General features: G+C 35.7%; 1 protein-coding gene and 1 long non-coding RNA gene across 3 annotated transcripts in view; one reads left to right on the top strand and one right to left on the bottom strand.

Annotated features, from left to right (window-relative positions):
- C6 (complement C6) overlaps positions 1 to 17,428 on the top strand; it is a 77,197-nt gene that overhangs the window by 11,342 nt on the left and 48,427 nt on the right. Inside the window, exons 1-5 of one of the 2 annotated variants that reach the window (XM_078017913.1) lie at positions 294 to 351; positions 4,303 to 4,465; positions 6,349 to 6,505; positions 7,785 to 7,929; positions 14,802 to 14,943. In XM_078017913.1, the coding sequence (XP_077874039.1) occupies positions 4,323 to 4,465; positions 6,349 to 6,505; positions 7,785 to 7,929; positions 14,802 to 14,943 (587 nt within the window). In that variant the 5' untranslated portion in view covers positions 294 to 351; positions 4,303 to 4,322. Of the gene's footprint in view, positions 1 to 293; positions 352 to 4,302; positions 4,466 to 6,348; positions 6,506 to 7,784; positions 7,930 to 14,801; positions 14,944 to 17,428 lie in introns of those variants that run through there. The other variant, XM_078017909.1, reaches the window with a different exon arrangement.
- Positions 1,680 to 16,700, bottom strand: LOC144365615 (uncharacterized). Its single transcript, XR_013424274.1, has 3 exons — positions 16,598 to 16,700; positions 4,942 to 5,140; positions 1,680 to 4,507 (listed from the first exon to the last, which is right to left on the bottom strand). It is a non-coding gene; the product is annotated as an uncharacterized LOC144365615 (long non-coding RNA).

Raw genomic sequence — 17,428 nt, 5'->3', positions numbered from 1 at the left:
TATATATGAAGAACTAAGCTGTAGTAATTCATTTTCTTCTCCAGACACTAAGTTTAGCCCAATTTTTTCTTCTCCAGACACTAAGTTTAGCCCAATTTCTGCTTCAAGGTTTCAAAAAGCAAATAGGTCTTTCGTTTTTAATATTTATTTTTAGTTACACACAATACCTTTATTTTATTTTTTATGTGGTGCTGAGGATTGAACCCAGGGCTTCACACGTACTAGGCAAGCACTCTACCACTGAGCCATAACCCCAGCTCCGCCCCCAAATAGATCTTTTACCGACTGTTTTCCCTCAGTGTCTCAAATTTCTCTACTGGGAAGAAATGGTCAAAAGTTTGAGATAGAGAGGTAAGAAACAACAATATCTTCAATTTCATTTCTTTCAAATTTCTTTCCTTAATAATATTCTCTTCAATATGTTGTAAAACCTTGGGAACATGTAGTAGCTTTTAAGCCTTGCATGCCATAACAATGTCTTTTGGAATGCTTGGATATATTCAGCATGTTGAAATACATCATTGTTTTCTCCTATAATTTTAAACTCACCTTATTAAAAATGTCAAAAATATCATTTGAGTATGACAATTTTATTACCCCAAAAATTTGCTAAATTATTATTTTTGGGGGGAGGGGTTACCAGGAATTGAACCCAGAGACTCTTAACCACTGAGCCAAATCCCCATCCCTTTTTATATTTTATTTTGAGACAGGGTCTTACTAAGTTGCTGAGGGTGTGGCTAAGTTGCTGAGGCTGGCTTTGAACTTGCTATTCTTCTGCCTCAGACTCCTAAGATGATAGGATTACAGACAGTTCTGTATCTCATTCCTGAGTTCATAAACCCTGGTTAGTATTTTCACTTGAGAAAACCAAAAAACTTTGGGATGATGCAGTACATGCATATGATTAGTTCCAATTATGAACAAACTGTCTCAAGAAGCATTTACTGCATTTTCCAATTCTTCCATGAGACTCTCTGGAATTTCTCTGGATGCTAAAGCTTCATGATTTATAAAGCAATGATTCCACACAGCACCATTATTAGTAACTCCCAGCAACTTGTTAATTGCTCTGCAATGTTTTCCAGTTATTCTTGCTGTTCTATTACTTGTAATACTTTGTAGTTTTTCCAGTTGAATGTATACTGACCCACAATGCGCTTTCATTTTTCTGTATCAAATTCACTTGGATGTGAGTTTAAATTTAAAAGGTACAAAAAAATCCTTCATAAAATCTAACATAAACTAGAAGGGCTGTGTAACTTCCAATATCAGTGTTTCCATCCAGCTGGATTGCAAAATTTATACCAGATTGAAACCAAATAATAAGTGTTGTTTCTAAATGTTCTGCAATAGTACAATTTCCAAGAGATATTGTGTTATCACTAAGTACAGGTTTTTTGTTTGTTTTGTTTTGTTTTCAGATTCCATTACTTCCCCTTACCTTCCTCTCCTCCATCCCCCTATTTCCTTTACTCTATTGACTTTTTGCTATTTTCCTACAGCTTTTTTAAAAAAAAATGTATTATGAATTACATAATGCTGAGACTCACTGTGGCATATTCGTATTTGTTATTCCCTTTTCTTGTCTCTCCTCCCTCCCCCTCACCCCCTCCTTCTCTTCCACTGACCTTTCTTCTATTTTGATGGAATCCTCCCACCCCCACTAATTTTCTCTCTTTTCCTTTAGACTGTCTTCCATATAGGCATAGTTTTTCATTTAGCGGCTGAATTATCATCAAAATTATAATATACCAAACATCTGGAAGGACAATTTTCTTCAACAGTTGTCTGAACCTTTTCTTGATTAGCAAGAAAATATGATGACAATAAGATCTTCTCCCCATTAGCAGTAGGCCAATGAAGAAAAATTGTGTTGATATCTTTATGTCTTTTTTCTTCCTTGGAAATATTCAAGAGGCTTATCAATATGTTCAGTATGCTGAGTTTCTAAGTAACTTTTTAATTTTGAAGGTTTTAAACTTTCATTTGCAAGAATATTATTACAAATAACACACTGAGGTCTGTCATTTTCAAAAGGTTTTTCACATTTGGTAAAACCATATTTTAAGTAATCTTCATTATAATATTTTGTACTTACTTTTTCCTTTTTGAAATGTGGTTCAAATGAAGTTGAAGTTGGAAGATTACAGTCAATATTTTGCTCAGTATTGTCAATTCCTACAATTATAGATCCAGAACACATTTTCTATATATTTCATTCATTATCCTCTTTCTTTTTTATAAAGAAACTTTTATAAAGAAATGATCCATTTTAACAGTAATTTATTCTAGTTTTCATAAAGTATAATAATTGCTGCTAACTCAAAGAAAGAAAGAATATAGGTAACATCTTTCCAAAAATTGAACTCGAAATTTGCGCATGAACTGAGTTGACTATCTCAGACTTTTCATCTCGCTGAGAGTCATGTTAATATCAAGCTAAACTGCACAAGCGTATACTTGCTGTGAACACTAAGTGACAGCTGCAAGCAAAGGTGGCAAATCATCCCTTTGCCAATGTATATTCTACTCATCCTATCCCTTCCATCAAATACTTTTCTTGTCTATTAAAATGTACCTCCAAATTCCTTGAAACATGCACAATTTAGGCCAAGGGTCTACACAAAACTTTTGGATATTTTATATTTTATTTTAAAAAGTTGCTCATTATGATTCACAGAATTTATTTCATGTGTCATTAATGGGCCCCACATACGCTGCAGTACAATGCAGTGTTTGTTGCTATAATTCTGTAATATGTCTCCAGCATTGATTTTTTTTTTTAGTTCTGAGAAGAATGCCATTGATATTTTCATGAGGATGGCATTAAATCTGTGTATTGCTTTTGGTAATGTGGCCATTTTAATATTAATTCTTCCTATCCATGAACATAAAAGGTCTTTACTTATTATAGTGTATTTTTCAATTTCTTTCTTCAGTATTCTATAACTTTCAGTGTAGAGCTTTTTCATATCCTTCATTAATTTTATTTCTGGTACTTTATTTTGTGGGTGGAGGGGTATTATTGTGAATGGGATTGTTTTCCTGATTTGATTTCAGAAAATTTATTATAGGTGTATAAGAAAACTATTGATTTTTTGTATGCTGATTTGTATCCTGTAAGTCTGTAACACTCCTAAATGTCATTTCTAATTCGAAAAGCTAATTTTTATTGAATGATGAATCTAAGCTAAGGATTGTTCTAAGCTTTCTTATTTAATTCTAACAAAAACTTTACAAAAGAGGTAAAAGTATTATGTTGTAGATAATGAAACTGAGAGAAAAAGAAGTTAGGTGGGTGGCATTACTCTTTTTGAAGTGAGAGTCACTATATTAATCCAGCAATATTGTGTATATTTATATCTATAAACATGTATATCTGCATATATATACACATATATATGTGTATATATATGTATGTATGTATGAATCCTGTTGCATTTTGTTAGCTATATGAAGATCCAATTGGCAATATTTGGGGGCATACATGATTTTGCAAATAATTGACAGGTGCTCATGTGTCTAGAGCACATAGTAGGGAACCACTGGTAGAGGTTTTCATTGGCATAAATGGATCAAACTCTCTTGTGGCCTGGGTTGTAGAGCTCCAGGCAGCTTGATGCTCCATTAACACAATAATTCGTGTTGCTGGAAATTCAGTGAAGGAATGCACCTCACCTAAGAACCAGGAGTCTTGAAGTCTTCTCATTCTGTCTCAATCCTTTTCCTCCTCCTTGTACCTCATTTTCATCTCCATAATGAGAAAGAGTTTGACTTACAGGTTTTGAAGATCCATTCCAGCTATAACTTCTGTGACTCCATACATCGTGGGGACAGACATCGAACTTTCTTTAGCAGGTTTTTAGGATGCACAGAAGAAGCCCAAGCTACTTTCCCCAGTCCCCCCAAAAGCATAAAGCGGAAATGTAATTATGGGTACTTCCCACATAAAATGAGCCGTCACTCTGAGAAAAAAATAAGATTACATAAATCTCTAACATTTTATGGAATGAAATGAGTTACAGATATTTACTACAGACTTTATCTTGTATTCTACCACTCTAGTTCAAAGAAAGTTAATATAATATACTGGATCTTATAGCCATGGTAATCTCCATCCCCAAAAATCTTTAAAATCAAACTTGTACTCATAAGCACGTGAATTTGTATGTTCACTTGTCTTAAGGAAGGTAGAAAATGCAAATGTTTCCTAAAATTACGTTTGAGTCTGTGACTTAGAATGACTTGTAGTGTTATCCCCAACAAATATTGAATATGTATTACATTATTCCACCCCAGGGCCTGGAGGCTCTCAAGACATGGCCAGACACTTCATCTTCTATTTCATCCTGCTGACTGCGCTGATTGACAGAGCACAATGTTGCTTCTGTGATCACTACCCATGGACTCAGTGGTCCAGTTGCTCAAAAACCTGCAATTCTGGAACCCAGAGAAGGCAGAGGTAGGTGTGAGCTATGTAGTTTTCCTTTGTGTCCTGGGAGACCTTGAGGATGGAGAGAACAGTATCAGAGGTGCCACACTAAGATATAGGGAAAAATATATCTCAAATAAGAGCTAATAAATTTGAATGGAATTTGAAACATAAAGTTAAAACAAAGCCTACTTTTTTCGTATTTTTATTTGTATTTGTTTTTATTCTTCCATATTTTTATTAACGCATTATAGTTTTTCATACTGGCGGGATTTGTTGTTTACATATTCGTAAATGCACACAATGTAACAATATAATTTGGCCCAACATCACACCCCATTTCTTCCCCTTTCCCTCCCTCCTCCCTCCTCTTGGTTCTTTTCTTCTATTCTATTGATCTCCCTTCAATTTTCATGAAATCCCTCCTAAGACCTTTCTTCACCTTTTCTTCTCTAGCTTCCATATATGACAGAAAACATAACAACCCCCCGACTTTCTAGATTTACCTTATTTTGCTTAACATAATGATTTCAACTTCCATCCACCCTCCTGTAAATGACATCATTTCGTTTTCCTTTGTGGCTGAATAAAGCTCCCATCATTCTACACAACATTTTCCTTATTCATTCATCTGTTGATGGACACTTAGGCTGGTTCTGTGGTTTGGCTATTGTGAACTGTGAGCAAAGCCTACTTTTGTTCTCTCTAGAAAAACAAAGGACACCAAAAAAGTTAATTAAGAATCTGTGTGATATCTTCAGTTGACTGACTTACTCAGAATTGCTTTGCAAGCTTTTTTCAAACAACACATAACCCTGCTTGCTTACAGTGAGTAAGTTAATTACAAAGAATTTTCTACTCATTAAACTGAGCCTAACAGGACCTCAGTTGAGCAGCACTGATTGTTGGCATACACAAGATGGCAAGAAAACTGTTACTTGGTAGGATGTAGTATTTAGTCTTTTCACCAATTCATATTACCCACCCCTCATAATTTCTGTAACTCTGTGAAATGTTTCTGTACCATGGAGATGCTCACATGACTTGAGAGAGAAGGGCATATGGTTAATCTGTTTTAACTATTATAGCACATTTTACAGACTTATTTTAGAAAGCTGTTTTTTACATATGTAGTGCGAATCTCATGAAAAGTACCAATTGACTTCCAATAAATCATTCACTAAGTGTATGAAAAAAGATTTGCTTATAATACTCTTCTACTCAAGAGTCCTTCAGGACCTCTCTACCTACCAAATAAAGTACAATATATGCCGTGCCTCTCAATCACACACTCCTTCCTGGATGGTCATACAAGCTTCTCACTCTCTCTTTCAGCTCTAATTTTGTCATTCCCTCTGAATACCTTACGCCTTTTTTTCTGGGGAATTCACATACATTAATCAAGATGTCTCTCCTGTCACTTTGTATTTAGATCTTCAGCCTCACATTACCCTGACCCTGTCTGAATCATTGTACTTACACATTTTGTTTTCACCTTTTAAGAAATTTACAGGGATTTTCTTTCCTGTCTTCTTTCTTTTCTTTTCCTTCTGGTCCTTTCCAGGAGATCTATCAGGCCAGCTTCATGAATGTGATCAGTACATTGGCACAGACCCCCAAGCTTAGAATGGCTTCATGCTTGGCTACATGATCTGTCATCACTGTCTTGAAATTCTTTGCTTTGGAACAAGAGATCCCTTTTTTTTTTTTTTTTTTCATTTTGTACTGGGCCTCAAAAATTCTGGAGCTGATTTGAGTTCCTAGTGTGTAGACCATAAATATGCCAACCTGCCCAAATTCCCATGAAAACTTGCTCTTCTTTTATTCTCTGTAATGTTCAATGACTTTTTTTTTTTTACAGAGTTAGGGCCAAAGTGAATAACTCTAAGCAAATTTTTTCCTTATTGTTGCAGACAAATAGTAGTAAATAATTACTATTGGGATAACTCATGTGACCAGCTTTGTACTAAAGAGGAGACCAGGCTATGTAACTTGCAAACATGTCCTATCAACTGCCTCTTGGGAGATTATGGGCCGTGGTCAGACTGTGACCCATGTATTCAAAAACAGGTAAGTAATGCCTGGACTCACCCAGGATGTCTGAATCACAACCTGGTAGTTCTCTGATCCCTGATAGATTTAACAGCATAGAAATACTAAATTGCTTCAGATTCTAAAGATAAACGGTTCCACTACCACTGGGAGAATTTTTTCATTTAGCAGTTTATTTTTGGAGGGGGTGGAAGAAGGGATTCACTTTCTATGCCTTGCTGCCTTATGAATACCAAAAGGAAATTCTACTTCCAGGATTGCTCTTATTTTTATCCATATCTGAATTCCACTGCCTTTGCCTTCTGAGAATTTTGAAAGAGAAATCAGGTACAGATTCCAGTCCAATGCTTCAAACCAACCAGAGGTGAGAGGAATGAATCAAAAGCCTGACTTTTTGCTCTACCTCTAAATCACCTGTCCCCATCGGAAAGTCACCCATTATGTTTATTGTTCCCAGCTGCAATATTTACCCACCTCATGCTCATTCCTGTAAGGGCATTGACCCATGTGAACCCAGTCAGGGTCATGTGTGCTGAGTGTGCACGTTGTAGAGAAGAAAATGAAACTCATGTATGGAGCACACATTCTCTGAGAAAAACTATTCCGGGTCCCTTACATGTACCACTTTATTCAAACTTCACATCACGTGATATTTTTCTACCCATTTTATAGAAGAGTAAGTTATAGCTCATTAAGGGTTAAATAAGTTGCCCAAGAATGTATACCATTAATTAATGAAGCAGCTACACTTTGAACTTGAACTTTTCCATTGTCAAAGTCAATACTTGTTAGTCTTGTCATGTTTCTCTCCTTCCCTGACTCTCCATCTTACTACTCACCATTTAAAATCCTTTTAAAGTGTAGAGATTGTGTCAACCTTAGTTTCCATGGTGACTTCCTTATGCAAAAAGAACCTCAAAATCCTTTCATATCTCTCACCTCACAAAGTCTTTGAGATATAGAAGGACTATTGTTATTGCTTGGAAGAATTTACTGTGCTCAAGAGATGCTCAGTAAACATTTGATGTTGATGCAATTTAGAATTATGATTTCAGACTTAAAGGAAGCTTTATAAATCATTTTGCCCCACTTCTACATTTTACATGTCGGGAAACTGAGGTCCAAGAAGGTAGTGGTTTCCCTAAATATGCACAATAATGAAACTGCAGGAATTGCTGATAAAACTTAGGAAACACTACCACAGGAAGAATCACCACTGTAATTGGAAATGCATTTAGATGCATTTTGACCTTCGTCCTGCCTTGAAGTTACTTACATTTTTCTCCTTTCCTTTTAGACTAAAGTTAGATCTGTCTTGCGTCCTAGTCAATTTGAGGGACAACCATGTACAGAGCCCCTGGTGACCTTCCAACCATGCATTCCATCTAAGCTCTGCCAAATTGAAGAGACTGACTGCAAGAATAAATTCCGCTGTGACAGTGGTAATGTACTTTTGTAAAATGTTCAGTCGCCATAAAAAAAAAAATGACCTGACTAAATCAAAGCTAGTACAACTGACTACTTGTTTACCAAGTAGTGGTGCTAAGGCCCCTACAGAGAGAAGAATGGGAAAAAAATAAAGGCACATTTTTTTAAAAATTGGCTATTAATAAACACGACTGTATGTAAGAATAATTGAAAAGAGGTAACAGATTTAAAAATATTAATAGTTTATTAAGACAATAATATTGAAATATGTTAGAGGGATGACTTGAAATGATGTAGCAAATTTTCTAGATTGACTCAAAGGAAATTCCACAAGACAAGATGAAAATGATTTGAATGATGGTAACATTATCTACAAGTCCAATCCTCTTCACATGCATGAAATCTGATATCTAAGTATCATATTATAATCAAATCTGGACTATATTAATCTTATGTATTCTCTTTTTAGTTAACAGCTCTTTAATGGTTACCATTTTGAATATTCTACATCAGATTTCTGCAAACTTTTCAGTAAAGGACCAGATGGCAAATATTTTAGCTTTTGTAGGCCATATGGTCTATCTTGCTACCCCTCTGCTCTGGCACTATAGTACCAAAGCTGTCCTTGACAGTATATAAACAAATGAGCATGGCCATGCTCCATTAAAATTTTATTTAGAAACAGGTCAGTGTTAGCACGTGAGCCCTCATTCACTGACCTCCTATCTAAATAGTCAATGTGAAGTTACAACTAAATTAAATTTCAGATGAATGAACTCTACATCATTTCTACATCCTCTGGGATCTACTGAAAAGTAAAGTATTTATAACAAGATAGCAAATTTCAAATTCTGTAGAAAATTTACCCAAGAGCTTGGAACTAACCCTCGTCCACACAACCCCCACCGCGTGCTTAATAGTCCCTGCCTCTTGCCTTTAGCTCTGCCAACATTTCTGGATGTCAGGCAGAAATTCTGATGTCACACTTTCCCTTTATGCTACCCCAATTCTGGGAAATGAGAGTGGGATTTGGGTAGGGAAATATACATCATGTCTACATGAATAAGGTCACGTCACAAATTGACTTGAAGAGACAAAAACAAACAAAATTTTAATGACAGTGGCTGAGGGTGATAGAGATGAGAGCATTACATCCAGAATATTAACCAGGTTTCAACTGTGTGAATATTTCAGTGAAATTGGCACAGTTGCATTAAAATAATTTGGAAATAATAATCTAGTTTATATATATTATTAAATTAAACTATAGTTATACAATAATGATAGAATAATTATATTATATTTTTAATTTTTTAGTTGTAGATGGACCCAATGCCTTTATTTTATTTATTTATTTTTATGTGTTGCTGAGGATGGAACCCACTGCCTCACACGTGCTAGGCAAGCGCTCTACCACTGAACCACAATCCCAGCCCCAATAATTATATTGTACATCCTGTACCATATTGAAACTTTCATACATGTTTCCAGATCATCCCACATTTTGGAATGATGCGACAAATTGAGTTAAAAATCAAGATTTAGAGCTGAATTACAACTATTTGAAGCTGTAAAGATGGTTTTTGCAACAAATAACCAGAAAAGGCTCCTTTATTTCAGTAGATGTTATGAAATTCATTACAAAAGAGTTTTTAATAAGCCAAAAATATTCACAAGCTTGAGAAGGCTTTTGATTTATCCATGAATCACTAGGACACAATGACTGATTTCAGAAAAGTTAGCCGTGTAAGTACATCTAGTTTCCAATTCATCAGTTGTATGTCCATAGACATTTTTGATGGAAAACACACACACACATACACACACACACACACACACACACACACACAAACATGCACACACAACTCCAAACCCTGCATTATTGCATGTCGTAGTATTTGGTAAGCAGATAACACCCAGAGCTCCCCTGTCCAGACCCATTTACCCAGAGCTTTTAGATGTCCCCACAGTCCATCCACTGACTGGTTAGCCTCCAGCATAGGTTTGGTTGATATCCTTTCTGATTTAGGGATTCCATGGCTTTTTGTCTTTAACTATTCCATTGTAGGTCATATGCTGTTGTATGGTCCTTTTAAAAACCCACTAATGCCACTGGGGATGAGAATGAGGGTTTGGATGGGCAATTGTTTGCCTGACTTAGGATGTTATTTGGCCCTCACTTAACAAGAATTAGTTAAAACTAATACTCTGTGTTAAACAGATTCACCTTGTTTTATTTCTTCCCTCGTAATCACTGTAAAGACTATCCCAAGAGTCCCCAAGATTAAATATATTATTTTAATGTACACATGGATTTTGAGAATTCTTCATAAGACTAATTCCCATGCCCTGTGAGCACTTCTCTCTCAAAGCCCTAATTTTAAGCATAAAAGATTAGAGAATTTACACTCATTAAAAAAAAAACAGTGCAAGTATAGCAGGTTTTCGATTGACCAGCAATATGTTCATAGCTATTGATAAAACAGAACAAAATAAAACAACCCTGGTATTGCAGTAACAGAAATCAGTTCAAGTAGGCAGGAAACATCTGAATAACATCTAAAGGATTTCATATTTCCAAGGGTCAGTATATACAGTAATCACCCCCTATCCACAGTTTCACTTTCATGGTTTTAGTTTCCCATGGTCAACTACAGTCCAAAAATACTAAAGGAAAAATTAAAGAAAAAAACAATTTTTAAATTTTAAATTGCACAATTATATTTTATTCTGAATAGAGTGATAAAATCTTGTGCCATTACATTTTGTCCTGTCCGGGACATGAATCTTCCCTCTGTCTAGTATATTCACACTGTATACACTACCCACCCATTAGTTTCAGTTATCAGATCAACTACCAACTTGTGGCAATGCTTGTGTTTACTAAATCATTAATAATGTACTCCAAAGCTCTACAGTAGTGGTGGAAATTCAGATATGTCAAAGAGAAACCATAAAGTGCTTCCTTTAAGTGAAAAGGCAAAAGTTCTTGACTTAAAGAACATTTTAAAATAGTAAGCTGAGGTCGCTAAGATCTAGGATAAGACTGAATCTACTATCGATCAAATTATGAAGCAGGAAAAAGAAACGTGTGCTGATTTGGCTTTCAGACCTCAAATTGCCAAAGTTATCGTCACAGTGTGTGTTAGCTGTTCAGTTAAGATGTAAAAGGCACTTTAGTTAATGTATAAGATTTGACACTATCATAGTTAATATATAGGATTTGACACTATCAGAAATTTCAGGCATTAACACAGAGTCTTGTAACCTAATTCTCACATATTAAGAAGGCTGTATGTGCACGTGCTAGCTAAAATATACTAACTCTATGAATCCTGTAATATTAAAACTGCCCTTCGTCTTTCCCTGCCTATAAGATATATTTGTGACTTAGAATATTGGTTCCTTTCTGTGTTGTATTCCACTGAGTTTTATTCTTAGCTATGTCCCCACTAGGACTATATTACTGCGGTCACATATTCCTAAACATCACTCAAGAGGTATTGCCGCAGTCTGGCTGGGCAAACTAACGGGGGTGGGGGTGGGGGGGTTGGGGGGATGAGCAACTTGCGAAAACTGATACAGCGGGAGCTGCTTTTTTTGCAGGACAGCAGAGGTATATATACTTAACTAATTACACACAGCTTATCTTAATTAACATAAACTAGACACAGCAGTCAACCAATAAGGAATCCTCATCATCTTAATGATTACACACAGCTTAACTGAATTGACATAACCTAGACACAGCAGTCAGTCATTAAGGAATCTCTATCATCTTAATGGCTCGCTGGCATTACTCAGAAACCACTCGTCCTAACATACTGCCAGGCGCCATCTTAACTTGGTTGTGTTCCTCACCAAGGTATCATCTTTCTTTCATTCCTATACTTGCTAATTGGCCCCTTTCAATATCAAATGAATAGATTTGCTTATATTCTCCTGTATCCTATGCCCTAAGTACAAAGCTAGGCTAATAACAAACATAACCTGCATGAGTATCCTGACTTCTTCTTAATAAAATATCATGCTTTTATAAGGTGAAACTATACCAAAAATTAGATTCTTCTTAAATTTGTAAGTGCCAGGTTCAAAAAAATTTTAAATGTAATATAGATTCATTTTTCAAATGGAATCATCTCTGTTTCAAATTAAATCATCCATTCTGTTCTTTCCTTTAAAGCAAATTAAAGATACATTGTTGTGTGTGTGTGTGGTTTTTTTAGATGCCTCTTCCAGGTTATATCTTGAGATTGACAGAAATTCAATTTCATCTACATTTTCATTTTTGTATGATTATGCTTCTTGCAGGTATAATTATAATAATGGTCTGGACACAATGCAAGATCTTGAATAATCAAAGGAAGATAATTATTTTCATTACACCCTACTTTTTATGTGAAGATTATTAAATAAAAGACTTGAAACTAAGTGCTTTTTGAGGAACCCCAGCTATCCCACACCTTGGTATTTATTAAAAAAAAAAAAAAAAAAAAAACCTAAACCAAGAATACTATAGTGATATAGGCATATCAATGTTTATAGCAGCTCAGTTCACAATAGCCCAGTAATGGAACTAGCCCAGGTGCCCATCAACAGATAAATGGATAAAGAAAATGTTGTATATATTCAAAATGCAGTTTTATTCAGCCATAAAGAATGAAATTGTGGCATTTTCTTGTAAATGGATGAAACTAGAGAATATCATGCTAAGTAAAATAAGGCAGACCCAAAAGTTAAGGATCCAAATATTTTCTCTCATGTGTAGAAGCTAGACCAAAATGAGGGGGAAAAGATGCTCAGGGAATCCCATTAAAATAGAAGGAAGATCAGAGGTGTAGAGGAAGTGGGTTAAGGGGGAGGCAGGAACAATGGGAAAAGAGAGAATCTGCAGAATAAAACTGGCCAAATTGTACTCTGTTCATATATTAATATAACAGTAAGTTCCACCTTTATGTATATCTGTAAATCACCAATTAAAAATAAATAAATAAATAAATAATAAATGGGAGAACAGTGGAGTAAAGGATGAGGAATAGGAAGTTGGAAACGGGGAGGGAAAAGAGGAGGCACTGGGAACTGAAATGCAGCAACATTTCATGCATACATTATTATATCAAAATGAACCCACTATTATGTGTAACTATAATGTGCTACTAAAAATGCTTTTTAAAGAGACAGGTACACATCCGAATTCATACCACTACGCCAAGCAGAAGTGTCATAAGAAAATTATAAAACAATATCCCTCTTGATTGTGGATAAAAAAAAAATCTTCAGAAAACTGGCTCTAACAACATATAAATCAATTAGACCTCAATATATCATGCTAGTAAAATAAGGAAAAATATTTCAAAAATTTGATCGAACAGAATACCCAATTTCTCTAACCATTTTAGTCAAAAAAGTAATGCATAGCTATAGTGAGATTCCAATCACTATTTAAACTAGTCAACCAGATAATCATGAGTAAGGCATTTAATTTTTGCCAGTGATACCTGTAACAATGGTACACAAAGCAAGAGATAAAGGATAGGAAGGAGGGCTGTCATTATAGCCAAGACATTTTAATTTGCACAATATGCAGTTACTCACTGATTTCAAGGATCCTTATGAAAGTCAGCAAGACAAAAAGGGAAGGAAATTATCTGAGTTCATGGATGGAGTTTGTGTTATTTGTCAAACTCAGGTAACTTGCTGCCTCAGCACTTACTTTGTTTCCATGGCACTTAAATTGTCCAAAAATATAATTTCAGATGATAAGTTACATGTATTAAAAACAATTATATACAGTAATTATATCTAGGAAAATATATAGCAAGTCTATTTTATCAAATAAATAACAATTTACAGTGAAATAGTGACTTATTTAAAACACACAGATCCCAAGTGTGCAGTTTGATTTTAACAAATGTGTACACATTTTCTTACGACCATATAAACAACCCCCAGTGAAGATATTGAAAGTTTCCATATGCTCAAAAAGTTCCCCTCTTCCTTCTAGTCAATGCTTCACCTTATTCTTGTTCTTGAAAATCATACAGGAATTATACAGCTTGACTCTTATGTGTGCCTTCTTTTGCTCAACATAAATCTTTAGAGATTCAGCCATGTTATTCTTGGTACCAGTAGAGTGAGTGAGTGAGTTAGTGAGTGTAAAATAATATTTTTTTCAATAAAAAGGACTCAAGCCAGATGTGATGGTGCACACCTGTAATCTCAGCAACTTGGGAGACTGAGGCAGAAGAATGGCAAGTTCAAGGTCAGCCACAGCAATTTAGCAACTTGTTGAAACCCTGTCTCAAAATAAATAAAAAGGGCTGAGGGTGTGGCTTAATGGTAAAATCCCCTGGATACCAAAACAAAAGAAACAAAAAACCCAGGGGCCCAGCCTTATCATCTGAATGAAAAGAAAATTCTGAACCTACGGGAAATTCTATTTCTTTTTTTTTTTTTTTTTTTTTTTTTTTTTTTTTTTAAGAGAGAAGGGAGGGAGGGAGAGAGAGAGAGAGAGAATTTTTTTTAATATTTATTTTTTAGTTCTCGGCGGACACAACATCTTTCTTTGTATGTGGTGCTGAGGATCGAAATTTCTATAGAGCATGATCTCTACAGTAGGGTCAGCATGATGAGATTGCAGAATTACTTTTCTTTTAAAAAATAATGAGAACTGTCAGCAACTAAATCATTCTATGGTGACTCGTATAGACTCAAAATCTAAGGGAAAATTTCAGTTTAGCACTCCCTTTCCATACTAAACTGCTATGAAAAGTAATAAAAACTTCTGTCACCCTTCCCTTAAAATGTAAAATGTTTGTGTCTCAACTTAGTACACTTTCTTAAATGTGAATGTGTTACAACACTGTTGTGTGCTTTCCTTGTCCAGGGCGATGTATTGCCAGCAAGTTAGAATGCAATGGAGAAAATGACTGTGGAGATAATTCAGATGAAAGGGACTGTGGAATAACAAAGGCGGTATGCCCACGGAAGTATAATCCCATCCCCAGTGTAGAGTTGATGGGCGCTGGGTATGTAACAGTTTTTTTTATCATTTGGGGGAAAGGTATCTCAGAATGAGTGAGCTAGAGGCAGCAGTGCAACAGAGAGCCACATCATGAGCCATCTTCCTCATTAACTTCTTACAATTTCCACCAGCCCCGTCTGATACTGTGTTATCTATCACGTTCAGGCAGCATGTGGTCCCGATCCTCACTGCTAGGATATAAAATAATTTGGTAATGTTATGGGTTCTTTTTCTTGTTCTAATTCTCACACATGCCTCTGAACCCTGTTATGGATCAGGTAGGTTAGCTGGAGGCAAGCCAGTCTAGGAGTCACCAGCATGGAATCTTCGGACTAGGTCTTGAATAGATAAGTAACCACTTAAAAACACTAGGAGCAAATTGAGAAGGAGGGTATCAGAAAAGTCTGAATGAAAAGAAAATTCTGAACCTATTGAAAATTCTATTTCTATGGAACATGATCTCTACAGCAGGTTCACCATGATGAGATTGCAGAATTATGAGTGAGTGTGTTGAGGTCACTCACTCATAATTAGGAGAGAAGTATAGTCAGTCCTTTGGTATAAGAAGCAAGCCCAAGAGTCAATAATAGGAGACAAAGGCAGAAAGAAAGGAGTTGGGAAAACAGAAAATATGAAAGAAAAAAAGTAAGAGTAAAATTTTTATGAATATGACTAGGGATGCATAGATAGGTCAATATAGTCTAAAGACAGAAGTTGAGACCATATGGTAATGTTTCAAATCTACCAAGTAGTAAATGGTGAAAACAGGATTCAAATCCAGACTTCAAAGTTCAGGTTATTATTTCTTTCACTTCATGCTGATTCAGGAAAAAATCTGCTTAAAGACAGAAAAATACTGGGAAAATCCTCAAGAGACCACACAGCCCTGTGTTTGAATAGAGCCCAGAAATTCTAATTTTCCTGTTTCAGGAATATTCAGTCATGAAGGGCATTGGGAGTTTAGCAAGAATTTCCAAATTCATTAGGCTGAGCCAATACCTTGGGATAGTTTAGGAGATAAAAGAGAAATCAGGGGAAACAGAAGAGTTGAGCCTTAGTTTGAATCATTAAAAAAAAAAAAATCAGTAAGGTCAGTCTCCAGTACCCTCCATTCCCCCTTTCCATTTGGGCTGAGGGCGGGCTGCTATCAGCATCTATTGCTTCATACTGGACTTTAAAAATGTAAGTCTTCACTTATGTTGCCAGAGTTGCATAATATGAAATCTTGAGGCCTGAAGAACAAAGAGCCACAATTGTAAATATAACCTCTTTTGATTTAGAATAAAAGCCAGAAGCCATTGACCAAACTCAGAGGCACCAGTAAAGGAAAGATATTAGTATGGAAGTAAGAGGAGCTGGGTTGTAGGCCTGGTGCTCCAATAACTCACTACATCACAGCCAAGTTCCTTAACGTCTCTGGGCCTCAGTTTTCTCATCTGTATTTTGGAAGGTTACAAACTGATCTGAGTTTCTGTTCTAAGAGTTTCTAATTACTGCTGATTTCACTGAGAGCACTTCAACATACCTTTTTTTTTTATCAATGTGTAGAAATGATTTCCTTCTTTTCCTTTCTCTGAAGAAATCCTCAGCCAAAAACTCCTACTAATAATCACATTCTCTAATATTCTTACTGGTGAAAGGAGACATTACAGACTTACCTCTTGTTCTGTGGGTCTAGACTCTGCAGTGACAGATGGGAAGGACCACATGCTATGTGTACTTTGGCAGGAGGACTGTGTGGCCTTCTGCCAACCTGAGAAGTTGTCCCAAGGATTCTCAGAAATGAGCAAAAACTGCTGGCTCAGGGACAGCCAGTCCTGTCCTTGCTCTGCAGGGACTGAGAATTAAGAGTTGCTTACTGTAATTTCTTTCTCATCTGCTGGCCTTAGAATCTTTGCCTCCTCTCCCGCCCTGCCCGCGCACATTTCAATCCACAAAAGATATCCTAAGGTGGCTGTTCCTTTTATACAATGACATCACTCCAAGAAAAATTTTAACAAAATATGCCAAAATCCCTACATTGCCAACATTAGTCACCAGGTCCTACATCTGAATTGAGAATCTGGCAATAATAGTATGCTGTTTGTTTTTTTACCAGGCTCATTCAAGGTGCAAATATAAATGTACACATATTCGTATGTGTGTGTGTGTGTGTATATGTAAATGTGCATGTTTATATATGTATAATTTTTAGTTTATATATTTTTAATTAGTAGTAGAACCCTTGCCTAACATTTTCAAGGCCCTGCATTCAATCCCCAGCTCAGACAAAAATAAAAACTAAAAAAGTTACAAAGTAAACAGGCAAAGAAAATGAAATAAAAGCACTTGAGAAAGAAAAGGTATTACATGTCACTATGTATTTGAAACATGAAAATATTTAAAGTCAATATAAACATCTCAGAGGGGAGGGCAGGACTGAAGATAAAAACTGTTCCATAGTTAGCTTAGCTCCCCAAAGATTCCATGGGCATGCCCTGATGGAGCCT

The sequence above is a fragment of the Ictidomys tridecemlineatus genome, chromosome 1, assembly GCF_052094955.1.
Source record: "Ictidomys tridecemlineatus isolate mIctTri1 chromosome 1, mIctTri1.hap1, whole genome shotgun sequence".
NCBI classification, from domain to species: Eukaryota; Metazoa; Chordata; class Mammalia; order Rodentia; family Sciuridae; genus Ictidomys; species Ictidomys tridecemlineatus.
Note: the sequence above shows the minus strand (reverse complement) of the source record. Positions and strands in the feature narration are given on the sequence as shown.